At 42.1% G+C, this 15,458-nt stretch overlaps 1 protein-coding gene across 5 annotated transcripts in view; it reads left to right on the top strand.

Annotated features, from left to right (window-relative positions):
• The window catches only part of clybl (citrate lyase beta like), a 121,055-nt gene that overhangs the window by 89,226 nt on the left and 16,371 nt on the right, over positions 1-15,458 (top strand). For 3 of the 5 annotated variants that reach the window (XM_053877660.1, XM_053877664.1, XM_053877661.1), the window contains 5 exons: positions 1,543-1,644; positions 3,255-3,348; positions 3,825-3,992; positions 10,403-10,527; positions 12,502-15,110. In XM_053877660.1, the coding sequence (XP_053733635.1) occupies positions 1,543-1,644; positions 3,255-3,348; positions 3,825-3,992; positions 10,403-10,527; positions 12,502-12,597 (585 nt within the window). In that variant the 3' untranslated portion in view covers positions 12,598-15,110. Of the gene's footprint in view, positions 1-1,542; positions 1,645-3,254; positions 3,349-3,824; positions 3,993-10,402; positions 10,528-12,501; positions 15,111-15,458 lie in introns of those variants that run through there. The other 2 variants (XM_053877662.1, XM_053877663.1) reach the window with 1 other exon arrangement.

Consider the following 15,458-nt stretch of genomic DNA (forward strand, 5'->3'; position numbering starts at 1 on the left):
TTTCTACTCCGGAGATTCTATGTCCGTCTGCCATCGATTTGTTTGCTGTATATTTATTCATATAGATTCAATATTTAATCAGTTCCTTCCGCTGAATACTTAAAAAGATATCAATAGCTGCTCTTCCTTGTGGGGATGAGCGAGGGAGAGGGGGACCGAAAAAGAAGAGAGAACATGGAGTTAGACATTTCCACGGTGAGCTTTGGCACTCCTTTTTTCGGGGGGTTGAGGGGGCTGGCTTTGAAAGGAAATATCTGATAGAGGGGGGCTTTTGTGTGTTTCCAGATGATAGATTTTGGAATTTGGGCTATCCCAATGGCAGTCCGTGGCTCGCTGTGAACTGGTCTGTTGGAAAAATCTGAATGCTTTGGTCTTCAAAGAATGAAACTGGTTTTTAAAGGCCTACTTAGGTGAGCTCGCATATTAGCGGGAGCCGTGCTGAAGAAAGACCCCAGCAAAGTGACACATCAGACTCTGATTGTTGCTCCAGCGTTACCGCTTCCCTGCCAAGGTGGGCAAAACCGAATAATGTCTGAATAAAACGCTCTCAGAGACATGGCAAGTCTTGTTTCTTCTCTCCTTTGGGGTTGTTAATGCGTATGCATGTGTGGATTTACATGTGCGCACTCTCTCGAGGGAACCCGCTGCAGCGGCGCACAGAGTCTCCAAAAGAAGCTGGAGCTCAAGACTTGAGACAAAAGGGGGAACCCTGGTGATAATGTAAAATATTTCATTTCACCTGCATTTGTTGGCGCTCTCCTGCGCTCGCTCCGTCTCCTCTTTGAACCCTCGTAGGTGGGTCTCTGGATAACGACTGAGACAGAGACGGTGTCGGTAATAATGGTGTCGGGATTCACATCAAAACAGAGAATGTGCTGTTGAGAATTCATTCCACTCCTCAGGTCTCACTTTGGATATTGAAAGATGTAATTTTTTTTATCCTCCATTAGACGGTCTTTTAGAATATAAACAAGTTGTGCGCCTCGAAAAAATAAAGAATATCTAAACCGTCAAATCTCCCACGTGGCTCCTGTTGCGTGATGATGGCAGCTTTCAACTTCGCAGGTTCGGGACAAAGCAGTGGCGTGCTTCTGCCACTAGGCTGCGTTCGCTCCGGTGCTGTCTGTTGCTAGCTCAAGTGCAAATACTGGAGAATCACTTAAGGATCTCTGAAGCGCATTAGGCCACAGATAAATACATTTTTAGGTTCAAAACAGGCAACTTTCTTCATCATATTTCCTTCTTTTTTGCTGCCTCCACTCTTGACTTCACTACTACTTCATGTTATTTCCCTCGAGGGTTTGTGTAACTTTGTCCAACTTTTTTGCTCTCCTAAATTGTTCTGACTCACGCCAACGACGTCATTAATTAAGTGGATGTAAGGTCTGAAAGGGATTGACGGCACTAATTATTTCTCTTGTCGAGTCCTATGATTGCACTTGCCGTAAAGCAAAGCCCTTTCTCCTGATCGGTTTTGTTTTTATCTGCAGGAAAAGTGTTGTTAATGAGTCGTCCTTGAGAATGCTCCTCTGTGTGTTGCAGTTTGTTGACAGGTTTCAGCGCCACTTGAAAGCACGACCACTGACAGAACCCATTCGTCTGGTCACCTTTGTGGAAACCGCTGTGGGTCTGCTTAATTTCAAGGTAAATTAAAAACAAAAGTCCCCCCCCGCTTTTTTTCTGCCCCTGCCTTCCTACTCTGGAATAAAAAGTGCCTGTTTAAGACATTTATTCTTCACGTCAAGTAAGACATCCCAGAATGAAAGTGTCTGTTTACACTCAGACATGCTGCCTTCTTTCATTATTTAAATATCACAGCAGAAAACCTCTTAATGATATTTTGGCAGGCATTAAAGCCCGTCACTGATATCGTACAGCACGACCTTCAGCGACATTTGGGGGGAAAAAAGAGGGCACGGTTTTGGGGAGAATCAAGCTGTCTTTTCTTCTTTTGATTTGTCTTTTAGTCGTCCACGTTTGTCCTGCGTTTGTGGCTGCAAGCGTGTTCATGTGTGTTTTGGTGGCGGGGGGTGTCTGCATGTGCCTCTCTCTCTTTTTTTTGTTTTTGTAACACCTTGTATCTTTGCCCAGACAAAAACCACAGGTTACAAACGCACAACGAAATGCGAAACAGTTAGTAGTTAAAATAATGTAGGAGCCAACAAAGCATGTGGCATTTGTTTGAAAAATAAGTCTTGTTGAGTTGAACAGCTTTGGTTATTTATTTTCTGCACATGGTCTATTAGAATTCACAAACAGTGTAATTGCTCTGGTAAAATAGGACCATTATGTCCTCAGATAAATGTTGCTAAACTCAGGCGCTGTTTAGAATGTACTGATTTTGTCGAGAATCGAAAGTCATCCTCTTTAATTTTGATTATGTTGTATTAAAGTTCTCATATAATAGGTATTTAATAAATGTCATTTGAATATTGATCTATTCTGTTTTTAACCCTATATTGTGTCTACAATATTCCCCGCCCAAAAATCTAATGGATACAACGAAAAAAAAATGATTCTAGAATTAAACTGAACTAACTCTGGGGCAGCTATCAGAGCTGTTCAATTTAGATCTGCAGTAAAACAGCGATGACAGGATGTTACTTTTAAAGTACGATTTTGTTTCTGTCCTGTATGATAGCAGAGCTTACAAATAAAAACAATTTTATTGTTATTTTAATTGTATGTATTTAACAAGAAGTCCACTCGTCTTTTTTCGAGTCAGTTTATCCTTTAAAAGCAGCTTCTCATTTATAAAGATGTTTAGATTGATTATTTTATTTTATTTCTGGGAAAATACTCATTTTATAAAATTAAATAAATGTGTCCTAAGACGACAATAGAAGAGCTTAGATTTTCTACCTCGGCTTCATTTAGTCATGACAAGTCGCCCTGGCTTTTAACCTTTCCCCAACCTTTGATAATAGTTGCTCACTTTAAAATCATTTTGAAGTGCTCCAATTTGAAGTTACTGTGCGCCATTTTTAGCGCATCAGTTGGACATGGAGTCATTTAAATTACGCTTAAACAACACTGCATGAATGGCTGTTAAAGGAATTGTCTGAGCCAGTTTACAATTGGGGAAAAAAAAGTGTAAAAATGTTAAGGTAAAGTTTGAGGTAATGTGGTAATTGTGAGTGTTTTCTAAATCATCTGTGATGGTGCTAGAATGCATGGGCTGAGCAGCCTTTTTTTTTTTTTTACATTTGTATCGTGTTTTTCATGCTGCACTGCACAATGTTCACTCTCCTCAGGTGGTTTGTGAGGAAATCCGGCGACTCGCTCCTCAAGCTGGACTTCACCATGATGGCGTGGTGTTTGGCTCGGATGACTTCTGCGCCAGCATAGGTACCTTTTCATGCTGTCATCTCTCAGACGTGGTGACATCTCTGCGGGTAATTTCTGCTGCTCCAGCCTGGACAAAAACTTATGAATTAGAAATTCATTTATTTCCAGTGAAACACTTGTGTGCAACTGGTATTTGACAAATGTTCATGTCGTGTTTTGGTGGTGGCTAACTGTTGCATTATTCACCAGGTTATTTTAAAATTTGTGTCACTAGCAGGGAAGAGAAGAGAGTGCTCCATGGTCACAGGCCTCATAGGGGCCCCCTAGTTACCTCACCTTGAATTGAATACACTCAGTCTTCAATCAGTGTTGGATGAGAAAAAATATTTGTTGTGTATTTTCAGAAGCAAAGCAGCTTGACAGGAATATTAATGTATTATTCTTAATTTGCCAGTGGATGCAGGTGATGAGTCATTTTGGTCTTGAAATATTGACTTTGTTTGCCAGATTTTTAGACGTGTCCCTTTTTATTTCAGGAGCCACTCGGACAAAGGATGCCAGAGAGCTGCTTTACGCTCGGCAGAAGGTGGTTGTGACCACAAAGGCTTTTGGGCTGCAGGCTATCGACCTGGTCTACATCGACTACAAAGACGAGGAAGGGTTAAGGCAACAGGCCAGAGAGGGGGCTCTGATGGGCTTCACAGGTACAGTCCAGCGTCCTGTCTGCCCTTGTTCTATCCTGCCAGGTCAGATCGCCGCTTCTTCCAACATAATTTCTGTCAAATCCATTCTGAATCCTGCAACAAGCCCAGAAAATGCATCTGATTTTTCTGAATATAATGCTATACACCAAGACTCCTGGTGTTCTGATGACTGCAGGTCAGCTGCTACCAAAGCCCATTTGTCATAATCGCCCTTTCTCTTCACGACTTAAAGCACATTTAAATGTTCAGTTCTCCACCAAACGTCATGTGCTTCTGACCACTCTGGCTTCCTGTGAATCCTCCTCAGTCGAACGCTGTCCTTAAACGCTCGCCTGACATTTCTATCATGCACTTGCTTCGCTTTCCCTCTTGTTTGTTCAAGTATGATTAAAGTGAGTGATTAGCAAGGAGGGCTGGTCTCTACTTTAACAGGGCTCTGTGTGTGTCTGTAGCCTGGCAACGCTTTCCAAAAGTACATGTGTGTGTGTGAGGGAGAGAGAGTGTGTTCGCCTGCCCTGCAGACTGCAAGCGGCAGACCACAATAGGCAGGACAGTCTGTTCCGAATGGGTATTCTTCACCACCAAATATGTTTGTGACTGCCTGATGTACTTATTTCATCCTCAAAATGTTAAACAGAGGGAGTATTTGTAAAGACATGATATTTTTTATGATTATCAACAACCTTTTACACGTGTCTAACCCTCTGTTTTTGGCTGTGTGTCTGTGTATTTTGTATTTTATTCCTTGTTATTAGAGCACGATACTAGATACCTTTACTACTAAAGGTATACGGGATACCTTTTTCGATACTGCTGGGAAAATAGGAATGCAAAAAAAAACCAAAAACATCAACATGACACATTATTAATTAAATAAAAATAAAGCAAAACCACAAGAGTATCGCATTCTCACTTAGTGCTGAATAACACAAATTTAAGTTATCAGTTCTTGATCGTCACAGATATACTCCACCACTACTATCTTTATTTTCTAAACTTCAGGAGACTTACTTTTTTTTTTTATGTTTTCAAACAACACTGATAGTGTTGACTGCAACTTCGCACTGCAGGTTTAGTTGCAGGTCGACTTCGCTTTGCTTCGGTCGGCATCTTTCATAGAAGAAAGCCGCTAACCGTGGCTGAGAACAAAACAACACTGAGCAGCCACCGAAACTGAAGTGCTGTCCGGTACAACTTTTTTACTTCCAATTTGATACCAATATTCATCCGATATGAACACAAATCATACATGCTTTTATTACTTATTCTGTAGTGTGGAATGTGGATATTTGTCTGAATACTTTGAACATTTTTTGGTGGGGTCTTCTATTGCCAAAGAAAAGTCTTCCACAACCTCTTCAAATTGGATTTCTGATAACGGTACATTGTAATGTGCCTTTTTAACTAACATTTCTTTGTCACTTTATGATTCATTGAGTTATTTGTCAGCGCTAAGTTGTTCCTATAATATCGTTCCTTTTTCACTTCTCATTAAATGAAAACATTGGGTCTTGTAGTAGCAACGTTATTAGCACTGTAAGTCAAATTCACCACAAACTCATTGATGATCTCCACATTTTGGACGCTTTAAATTTGGTGAATCAACCATATGCAACTCACAATGTATCTGAGTCTGGATTTGGCCCCCAGGCCTTGAGCTTGACGCAACTTTAAAACAAGTCATCTAAAATATTTTCAACCAACTTTTGCGACACATTAGAAAGAGGAGTGTACCACCTGACAGATTAAGGAACATACCAGCCTCTAGACAGCGGCCTCTGGCAGCCTATCTTGTCTAATGGTGTGATTTTATCTCAGACTTAAAACAAATAACTTTCAAAGACGCGGTGTTGCAATGGAGACAGCGTAGGAGTTGGTGTTTAAAGATTGGCTCTTAAGTAATTCCCACAGAACTTACACAGCGTGCACCCTGTCAAAGTATTTGTTACATAAAGTGAGGAAAAAAATTCAACTTCAAATCAGTCCATCAAAATAAGAATCTGAAGTCTTATTTTAAATTACACGGGAATGACAGAACACAAAGTTGTGTTTTTCTGGAATTTGTGTTGACATCATGACATAAAATTACCAACACATTGAGCTGTTTTACTGCTGGTTTTTAGTCGATGTAGATTAATTCGAACTGCAATATCCTGGAGGTGTGGATTACTCTAAACAAAAGGTAGAAAAGCTAATAACGGAAGCAGCTGCGAGATGAAATACATTGGTTATGGGACAGGCCCATTGGAGGCATGGTGGATTAGTGGTTTACAAGCCACAGGCACTCAGTGTAATCGTAGTTAGAAGCTAATACTGGCCTGACTGTGCTTAAGTAATAATACAGAGCAGGCCAAAGCCTCTACCTCTGTAGTAATTGACCTTGGCATTACCTAAGCTGCATACCGAACCCATTAGCAGCAGGCACCTAAAACAACAGCGAAGCAGAAGCACTTCATTAAACACAGAAAATATCACTCTGGTGATATTCATTTCATTCAAGTCTTGCCCCGCCCATAGGAAGTGAGACCAGTACGCTGCATCCGTTTGGAAAGCATCCACCTGACCAACTAGTATGCGACCTTTGACCTTGTTGACTGACTGGAGTACAGCTTTCCAGTCTTTGGAGTTCGTTTGTACCTGATGGGATCGTGACTCAGAAGAAAGCGGGCCTAATGGCACACGTCCTCAAGTAGGTCTAGGTCTCCAACATAAGGCCATGTCTTTTTTGGAGGCACATTCAGAGTACATGAAGTGCAAGATCACCTGAAGTGCATTTCCATACCATGAAGATGACTGTGTTTGTTACATAGAAATGATAAATATCAATTAATCTGGAAGCTGTCATGAAGTTGATGGGATGGGAGAGATTTTGATGTAGAATGGGAGATGATAATCTGGAGGGAAAAAAAAGCATTTCTTGTGTGATGAAGTGGAGTTGGTGGTCACGGACCGGTTGTGCATTTTGACCTTGACCTCAGAGATCATTTCAGCCTCCTGGAATAATCATATTTCTATTTGGAATTGTAGACGCTTCAAAACTACGACTTGGCCTGGGTTTAAAATGTTGCCTCTCGAGTGATTGACACCTGATGCGCTGCATCATGAAGTCTTTCAAATCTTTCTCCAGCACAGACTACAGAGTCATACGCTGTTCTGGTTCGTGCCCCAGAATTTATCTTGCTTCTCCATCAAGCTTGCGCGAGATTCTGCTGCTGTGGACATTTTGTTGGGCACTACAGGGTACCAGCTGTGCCGGCTAACTCCTTCAGAATCGCGCCAGCAAGTGCCAGTGACCAAGTGTTTGGGAAAATGGAGCATTCACTTCTGCAAGCACTTATACCCTCCCCGTAATCCCACACCTGGCTGGGTCTGGAGCGCGGCCATCCTTCTGGGGCTACAGCGGAGATTAGTTGCTAGCATTCCCCTGTGAAAGACTGCCAGGAGCTAAGATGCCACAGATATGCCACTATGTCCAAGTAAGGGGGAATGAAAAGATTTAGTGGTGGTTGACCTACAGACCGTTTTGACGGTCACTTTCACTTACCTGTTTAGAGCTACTTAACAAAGTGACTTTTGCTCGCAACGTAAGGGGAACACGCCACACTCGATAGACATGCCCCAATGCCAGCATCGGTGCAAGTACAGCCTATTCCACTCGACTCGTGCTCATCAAATACTTGCTCATCACAATGACAGATACTCACCACAGTGCTGCTGTGTTCCGCAGATTCAGTGCATCCCAGGTTTTTACAGGGCTGTCAACTCACACGTAGGTAGGTGAGGGTGGTCGCAGGTATGTATGGTAGCCTGTAGGCACTCCCTGTCGCGCGGTGCATTGGCCAACCTCTGCGATGGTTCTATTTTTTACGCAGCTCCCTGCGGCGCCAACAGGAAATCAAGTGAAAAATGACATGAATCTGGGAAAATACACGATGTGTCCAGGTTATTCCGCGTATGAGCACAGATTGCCCAGGTTAAATTTGATATGTTAAACATGAGATCTGTTGCAGTGGTGTCGTGTTTGTTCACTCCCTATATACAGGTATGAGGTGTCCGCAGCGCAGGTTTGTGTCCATGCCCGAAATGTGGAACTCTGACTCCCGTTCCATCTGGATTGGTTTGGCTGGTTGGTGAAGCCATCGGAATATACTAAGCTCTGTTTCTGCCTTTTTCTGCGACTGCATGTTCACACTTTGGAAGCCGCTTTAGAGTTGACAGTTTAGCACACAGATTGTTCCCACACTGTGTCAAGTATATTTGCTCGAGGATTCTTCTGGAATTGTCACTCCTTGAGTAAAAACTAGGATTTGTTTTGCCTTTTTTTGGCAAAAGAAGTGTAAAAAAAAAAAATAGTATTTACCCACTCTGATAAAGGTGTTGGACGTTGGGGAAAAGCCATATGGGGTCGGGGAGGCAACAGAAGTTTGGGAACCACAGCTACATTTATCATGTGAAAGATTATGCATCAATTTCCAGTGTCTATTTTACTTTTGCTGATTTCTTTCAACTTGTTTCATGCCATGTTATCCACTCTCACGTTGAACTGCTTGATCGGTCTTTTATTTTTACTGCTTCAAAAGCCATTTCTTATTTCGCCCGACTAATGATGCCCCTTAGTCTAAAATCAATCCATCTAAATCAGCTTTGAGGCACAATGTTTCACTTCCATCCGCTGTGACCGTGCCCATCAAGCGCCTGACAGCATGTTGGTAAATGGCAGTCCTCCAATGAGGTGGCGGCTGCACATGGCAGCCCCGGATTGGCTGCCGGGCATGAGTGATGCATTTCAGGAGGACCAATGGACTGGAGCAGAAGGCACCTGAGTCACAGTCCTCTTTGATTTGTCTCTCTCACACACACTCACACACACACACAAGAGGCTGCATATTTAAGCAGAACTGAAACGCACTCCTGTTATCAACTGATGAGGAAATTGCAGTCATCATTTCCCTGGTTACACCATCATAACATGCCTGACTTACGCAAACTATTAAAACATGAAACTCAATAATTGATGATCCATGAGCTGAGTACTGCTAACTCAAGTCCTGAGTGTGTTTACGTTCATGTACAGTACAACCGGGGTTAAGTGGGGTGAGCCGAGCTGGATAATGAGAACACCCCCGCCCACCACCCCACACCCTCCTGCCCCCCTTCCCTCTGCAGTCCTTTTTTTTTTTTTTTGCTGCTCCCAGCCACCTTTAAGGATTTTATTGTGAGCGACGTAGCTAAGCCCTAAAGTGTCGAGTTCCTGCCGTCCGCAGCTGAGCCGTCATTCTCGGCCAGACGTTTTTATAACCTCAACTTATCCACTACAAGTTTGATCTACCGATGTACACGGGATTATGTCGGTGGCTCTTTTCCATATTTTACAGTGAGAGAGGGGGAGACGGCGGTGTGCGAGGGTGGGATGTCAAAGAGCTTTGGCTTCGCTAAGTGTTTTGCTGACCATAAATCCCATTTTGCCGCGTCGTTTTATCCATGAGTGAATACTGTTTCTTTACAAGTGTGAACACGCTGTCAGGACTTTAATAGCGAGGAGCACTTTGGCTTCTCTTTCAGCCTGGATATTTTACCCCTAAATAACGTCAGCATAGGCATTTTTAGTTGTCGTTTTTGATAATGAATTGCTTTTATTTTCCGTGCTTCTGCAATAGATTTGATTTTAGATACATTTACTACTGCAGCGACTTTGTTTTTAATCTGACACTTATTGTGTGGCCCACCTTCGTACATTACAGCCTGTAGCGTTTTTCAAGTTCTGAAGTATTGCATTTAAGTAAACTACTATTGTTTGGTATAAGTAGATGTATTGAGCAAACTTCTGTTTTTTTATCTTGTTGTTTTGACTGTTATTCTGAATGACTTTGTTTAATAAAATTGACTTAAAAAAAATACATTTCGCCTTGTACTAGTAGTCCCATTTGAACATTATTCCGACCGACTACTTTCTTTTCTATACTTAAAAAAAAAATATTCAATTCTTATTTTTACTTTATGACTATTTTGATGAGCTTATTTGATTTATTAAAAATAAATAAAGTAAGAAAGTAATTAAATTGATGAAAGGATTCAGTAATAATTGTTGTTAAAAGTTGTTTTAATTAAAAATCAAATCTTTATGACTTGATTGACTCTTGTGTGCTAACCAATTCTAATTAATTCCATAAACAAAGCCAACCATCATTATTAATTTTTTTTTGTTTTTTTTGGCCGCAGCTTGATTGACACTGGTGTATAAAGTATATAGAAATTCAATAGAAATTAAATGCGTTTTTGTGTGGGGGGAGAAATGTTTATGTGAGCGTTCATTCGCAGTTCAAAACCAAGTAGTGTTGAATCCTTTTATGTTTAATGAAGTCTCCTGATACCTTCATTTATTATTGCCTTGTTTCTGTCTCCGTGTGCAGGGAAGCAGGTTATCCACCCGGGGCAGGTCCAGGCGGTGCAGGAGGAGTTCTCGCCCAGTCAGCAGAGAGTCCAGTGGGCCAAAGAGCTCATTGCTGCTTTTGAACAACATCAGAAGGAGGGAAAGGTAACACGGTCCTCCACAAAAAAATGAAAAAGTTATTTCACATTAAAATTCTACGTGTGACAAACACAACTTTTCCTAGCGTCACATCCTCCAGTGATGTTTGTGCGCACAAGTGGCAGGACTCTGCTGGTGCGGCGGGATTCAGGCCACTTCTTTTGTGTGTGCTCCTGCACACCTCCGTAGTCCCGCACAAAATGCACTGTACACCCCTGCGTGACTCTCGGAGACAACACGGGAGCCCGGCCAATTAAGTGTACAATATTATTGTTCCTAATTTAGTGCATGGATGGAGCCTGTGTGTCGAGCTCTGTGGGCTATCTGCTGAGGTAATACACAATCTGCCCACAACTCCGACTAAGCATCGCCCGAGGGATTCCTGTCCGACCCATCTCTGTCTCCTTCTGTGTGTGTGTGTGTGTGTGTGTGTGTGTGTGTGTGTGTGTGTGTGTGTGTGTTTGCCTGTGTTTGAAGGCTTGAATAGTGAGCAGCCTTGGCCTAAAGCACGACAGGTGATCGCTCTTTTTTTATTTATATATATATATATTTTTTTTTTTTTCTTATTTTCACCTCCAGCTATTGACTATGTTTATTTCTCTCAAGCATTCTTACATTTCCTTTCATAAACAAATGCCATGCAGTTTGCAGAATGCAGCAGTGAAACACGCAAAAAAATACCTGTGTGGTTTAAGAATAGTTCATTGTGTTGACTCTTGTAATTGTTATTATGAGTTCTGTTGTTCACAGCCGGACATTTTCGCCGTACAGTGAGGTGGAAATGAACTATCATTAGCTGGTTGAAAATGATGTGATGCACATTTAGTATTTTTCAAAAAGTAATTTGTTAGATGCAATTTAGTGAACTGATAAATAATGTTGTATTGGTGAATTTATTTAAAAGTTGTAAGAGCAAAATAAGTTGTAATAAATTACAATATTTTCTATAAATGTGTCATAAGCTTAAGAATGTTGGCTAAAACGTATATGTTTTAATGCTTCCAAATATTTCATGCTGTGGGTTTTAAGACCAAAAATGTACCTGTATGTTCACTACTCTAATACCCAAGTATGTTTTTCACATATTCAACTGTTTGCGTTACATAGTGGGAGAGCCAGCCCTGGTACAGCAGAAGTTTTTTTTTTTAGTTATTATTTTTATTATATCGCTTTTTTTACAACATTTTATTGCGACATGGATTACAATCATACATCCAGAAAAACAAAATATGTTGCCCAAGGAAAGGTCTAAATAATAATAACAATAATAATACATAATAAAAAGGTAACAGACATACAGAAAATAACAGAAAAATGAAGAAAATTAAATAATAAACTGTGCATTTTTGAAAAGAAGTTTCCTTCTTCTATGAAGAAAACATTGTGTCCATGACAATTTTGAATCGACCATTCACTCCCCATCATCTGTTTCATCCGGGCCTGATGATTTTCCTTTGGTTATTTTAGCAACGGCTTCCATGTTTTCCTCAAAGTTTGTTTTTCAGCAAGTATATGATTTTTTTTTTTTTACATCAGTAAAACTACTGTGGCAACTGTCGAGCAATGCTTGGCTCAGTCATACTCTTCCACATCACTCCTACAGGTTTTTGGCTTGTGTATTATATGACTTTTAATGAATATACACGACTACTGTTGAATACTTGGTAGTGCAGGACGTGAGGACCAGCTATGTGGCTGTCACAGGACTATATCATGCTGCTTTCAAGACATATTTAACCGACGAAATATCAAATACTTGGACTAAATTTTCCATGTCGACTCAGCGTCATATGTGCATATTATATCATTGTAGCAGCAGCAGCAGCAGCAGTAGTGTTAATTGAGAGGCATGAAAGTCGTCTCTCCTCAGGTTCTCTTCATCTCACGGTGATGTCTCTTTTATCTCCTCCAGACTGAAGTGGACTGCTGACTTTGCTCTTCCTCTCCCTTCTTCTCTCCCCATTCACCAACCTGTTTCAGGGTGCGTTCACATTCCGTGGCAGCATGATTGACATGCCTTCGCTCAAGCAGGCGCAGAACATCATAACGCTGTCAGCTGCGGTGCCACAGCAATGACTGGACGAGACGGTTGTTCGGGAAGGAGGCCGAGACTGACACTTTTTTTTCCCCCTGGGTTGCTCAGACGAAGACTTCATTTCCGTCATACGTGTTTCACATTTGGCAGTAAATGTGTGGGAAAATGTGTTTGCGACCACAGCGTCGCCTCCACTCCTCGCCCAGGTCAAGCTACAGACGCCATCATCCCGGGGTCTAGACAGCTGGGCGAAAGGGTAAACAAACACAATAAGCTGCTGGTTTGTGTCTGTGCTCATCCAGACCCCTCCCACGCCCCTCTCATGTCTGACACTGGAAGTGTGTTAACCTCCTCGCCAGCATATGAAACTCTGCATCCACACTTTCATCCGGCTTTTCTTCTTTTTTTAAAGACTTTGAAAAGATGAATCGTTCGTCATCTGTTTGCTTGCCAGTCTGGACAAACTGTCGAGTGTAAAATGTTTTATCGCAGTTGTGAGTCAAGAAAATGAACTGCAACAATAAATAGTGTTTGGACAAATCAACAAACTCTGAATGCTTCTCAAGCTCTGCTCAAGTGTCTCTACCTTAATTTCATGTGTCACTCGCTCCTCACGTTTGAGGAAGTTGTCAAAATATTGAGCAGTAGTTTGTTGTTTTTCTGTGGCACGACCGCTTGTGCAGATAAAGGCTTCAGTCACTTTTTTGATGTCACTGACCCTGATTTGTGTCATGTTTACATCCTGTGCTCGAGGAGTCCCGAGGATCAACAGTCCCCTCAGGCCTTGTCCACATCAAGTCTTTTGCCTGCTGATATTTTTTCACCGCGGTTTTCATGAAAAAAGTGCCCTGCGTCTCCATGGAAGCAGTGGAGCATACAAGCCAGGCTCATGCCTTGTATTAGTAAATAGTGCTAAAGTGTGACGCTTGCTAGCTTGTGTGCTGTACAGCAACCACAGAAGAGGGTCAGCAAAACGCTCCCACGAGGTATCAATGTTTTTTCGGGCAACTCTTGACCACAAATCGACAAGCTTTTCAGAAGGCCGACGTGTCGGTCCGACGATGGAATGGAGGGGCGGGGCTATGACGTAATTGATTTCGAAACCTGTATTTTCCAATGAATGAAACTTCTAATCCGACACCGAACTTTCACGGCGGATATGGCTGATACTTTCTTTAAGTGAACAGTTTGGCCATTGTATACTCCTGTTGTCAGGTGTGCCATACTTATTGGCTGTGTACGATGAATATCATATAAATACCATAATTTTGCCCTCACTACGATGTTTGGTCAGAAATAATTCCAAAGGCCGATTAATTTACTCAGTATGTGATTGTGTGGTTACCACTGGTAACTTTGGTTACGATAGTTTCTCAAGTACAATAATGCGACATTTCCCATCTGGCAGTTCTATTTTTTCTAAGACCAGTACACTCATGGCCGTACTGCAGGGTTTAACAGAGCAGGTGACTTGATTCTGCAGGATGGATCAATGTGGTGACTGAGGTTGGAACCGTCTTGGCAGTCGCCATTATTCACGTTTGTTTTCGTCACTAAAGCGGTCGAAATTTTAAATGGGTTGTGAGTCGCATTGCTAATATGACTTACGTCTGTAACTAGTAGCGGATGCTAAATTTAGCCTAGCTAACTTCTTTTATATACATAGTCCTCCTTCACCACCAACCAAGAACTCTTTGTGAATTTCAGTCTGCTGACATCCATTTTTGGGGAAGGCCCCGGATTCACTGGTGACATTTGAGAGCTCACTCTAAGACACTTAAGAACTACAAAACATTGGGGGTGATATCGCGTTCCTGGATTTGATATTGAGCAAACTTTTTTTATGTTTCGTATAGTGACTTGGCTCACGGAAGCATTGGACCAGGGAAGTAAGGCTAGAAACTGTGGTTTTATTTTCTTGGAAATTGACGGGATCCATACCTTCCTGAACTGTTGTTTGTCTTGTGTGCGAATAGTTAGATCTGGATGAATCTTGGAGGAAAAGCAAAGAAGCCTCTTGGACCATAAAGATCTAATTGAGGACAGAGGCTTTTGTGTGCAGCCTTGATGGAGGCGTCAGACGCGCGGTGACCTCCGGTGAGAAGGAGCGGGCTTTACGACCTTGTTAAGCCTCACTTCCTGCCACTTCTACGGGAATAAAAGTTGTTGTTGTTGCATCTGCACTTTTCTTTTCCCGGCTTAATTGACTCTTACTTTGCAGTCCCGAATGAATGTTCTCTGACTTTGTGGGGAAAAAAGTGGGTGTGATGTTGGAGTGAGACAGATTAGTGGTCATGTTGCTCCAGCAGACCAGGACCGAGGCTTTGTCTCTGTGACTGTGGACGGCAGGATAATTGGGGGGGTGTTGAATGGTTAATAGTGCCATTGGTGACCATGGTAATGAAAAGGCACCATGCCTCCCCTTCCCCACCTCATCCACTCATCTTTCTCCCGCTCTTCCGTGTACTGTATGATTCATTGTGTCTGCAGCCGAACCGTGGTCTGTGCCAGGCCGGGCCAGACAAAAAGACCCGTAGCCACTCCTGCTCTCAGCCAAAGACCCCAACAGTAAGCTGTCTGTTTGGCATTGGGCCACATATTTCTCTCACTCCTGGTTCACTTTTGTGTTTCCTTTGCTGTCCACCATTCACATTGGGCTTGTTTGTTTGTTTTCGCCCAAATCTACCATTATACCCTGACGTTGGTGGTCAAGTCCGCCGCTGTTCCTCCATTTCTATTGAGTAAATCGATGCTTTAATGGGACTGGAGTCCACACAACGGATGCACTTGACTCCTTTCTTTTGATGGTGACGGGATAGAAGTTTGGCGTGTTCAACTCAGGCTTGAAAAGACAAATGGTCAGGATCCATGAAGCCACGTAAGATGACATCAATCCGTTATA

Source organism: Synchiropus splendidus, chromosome 10, assembly GCF_027744825.2.
Source record: "Synchiropus splendidus isolate RoL2022-P1 chromosome 10, RoL_Sspl_1.0, whole genome shotgun sequence".
NCBI classification, from domain to species: domain Eukaryota; kingdom Metazoa; phylum Chordata; class Actinopteri; order Syngnathiformes; family Callionymidae; genus Synchiropus; species Synchiropus splendidus.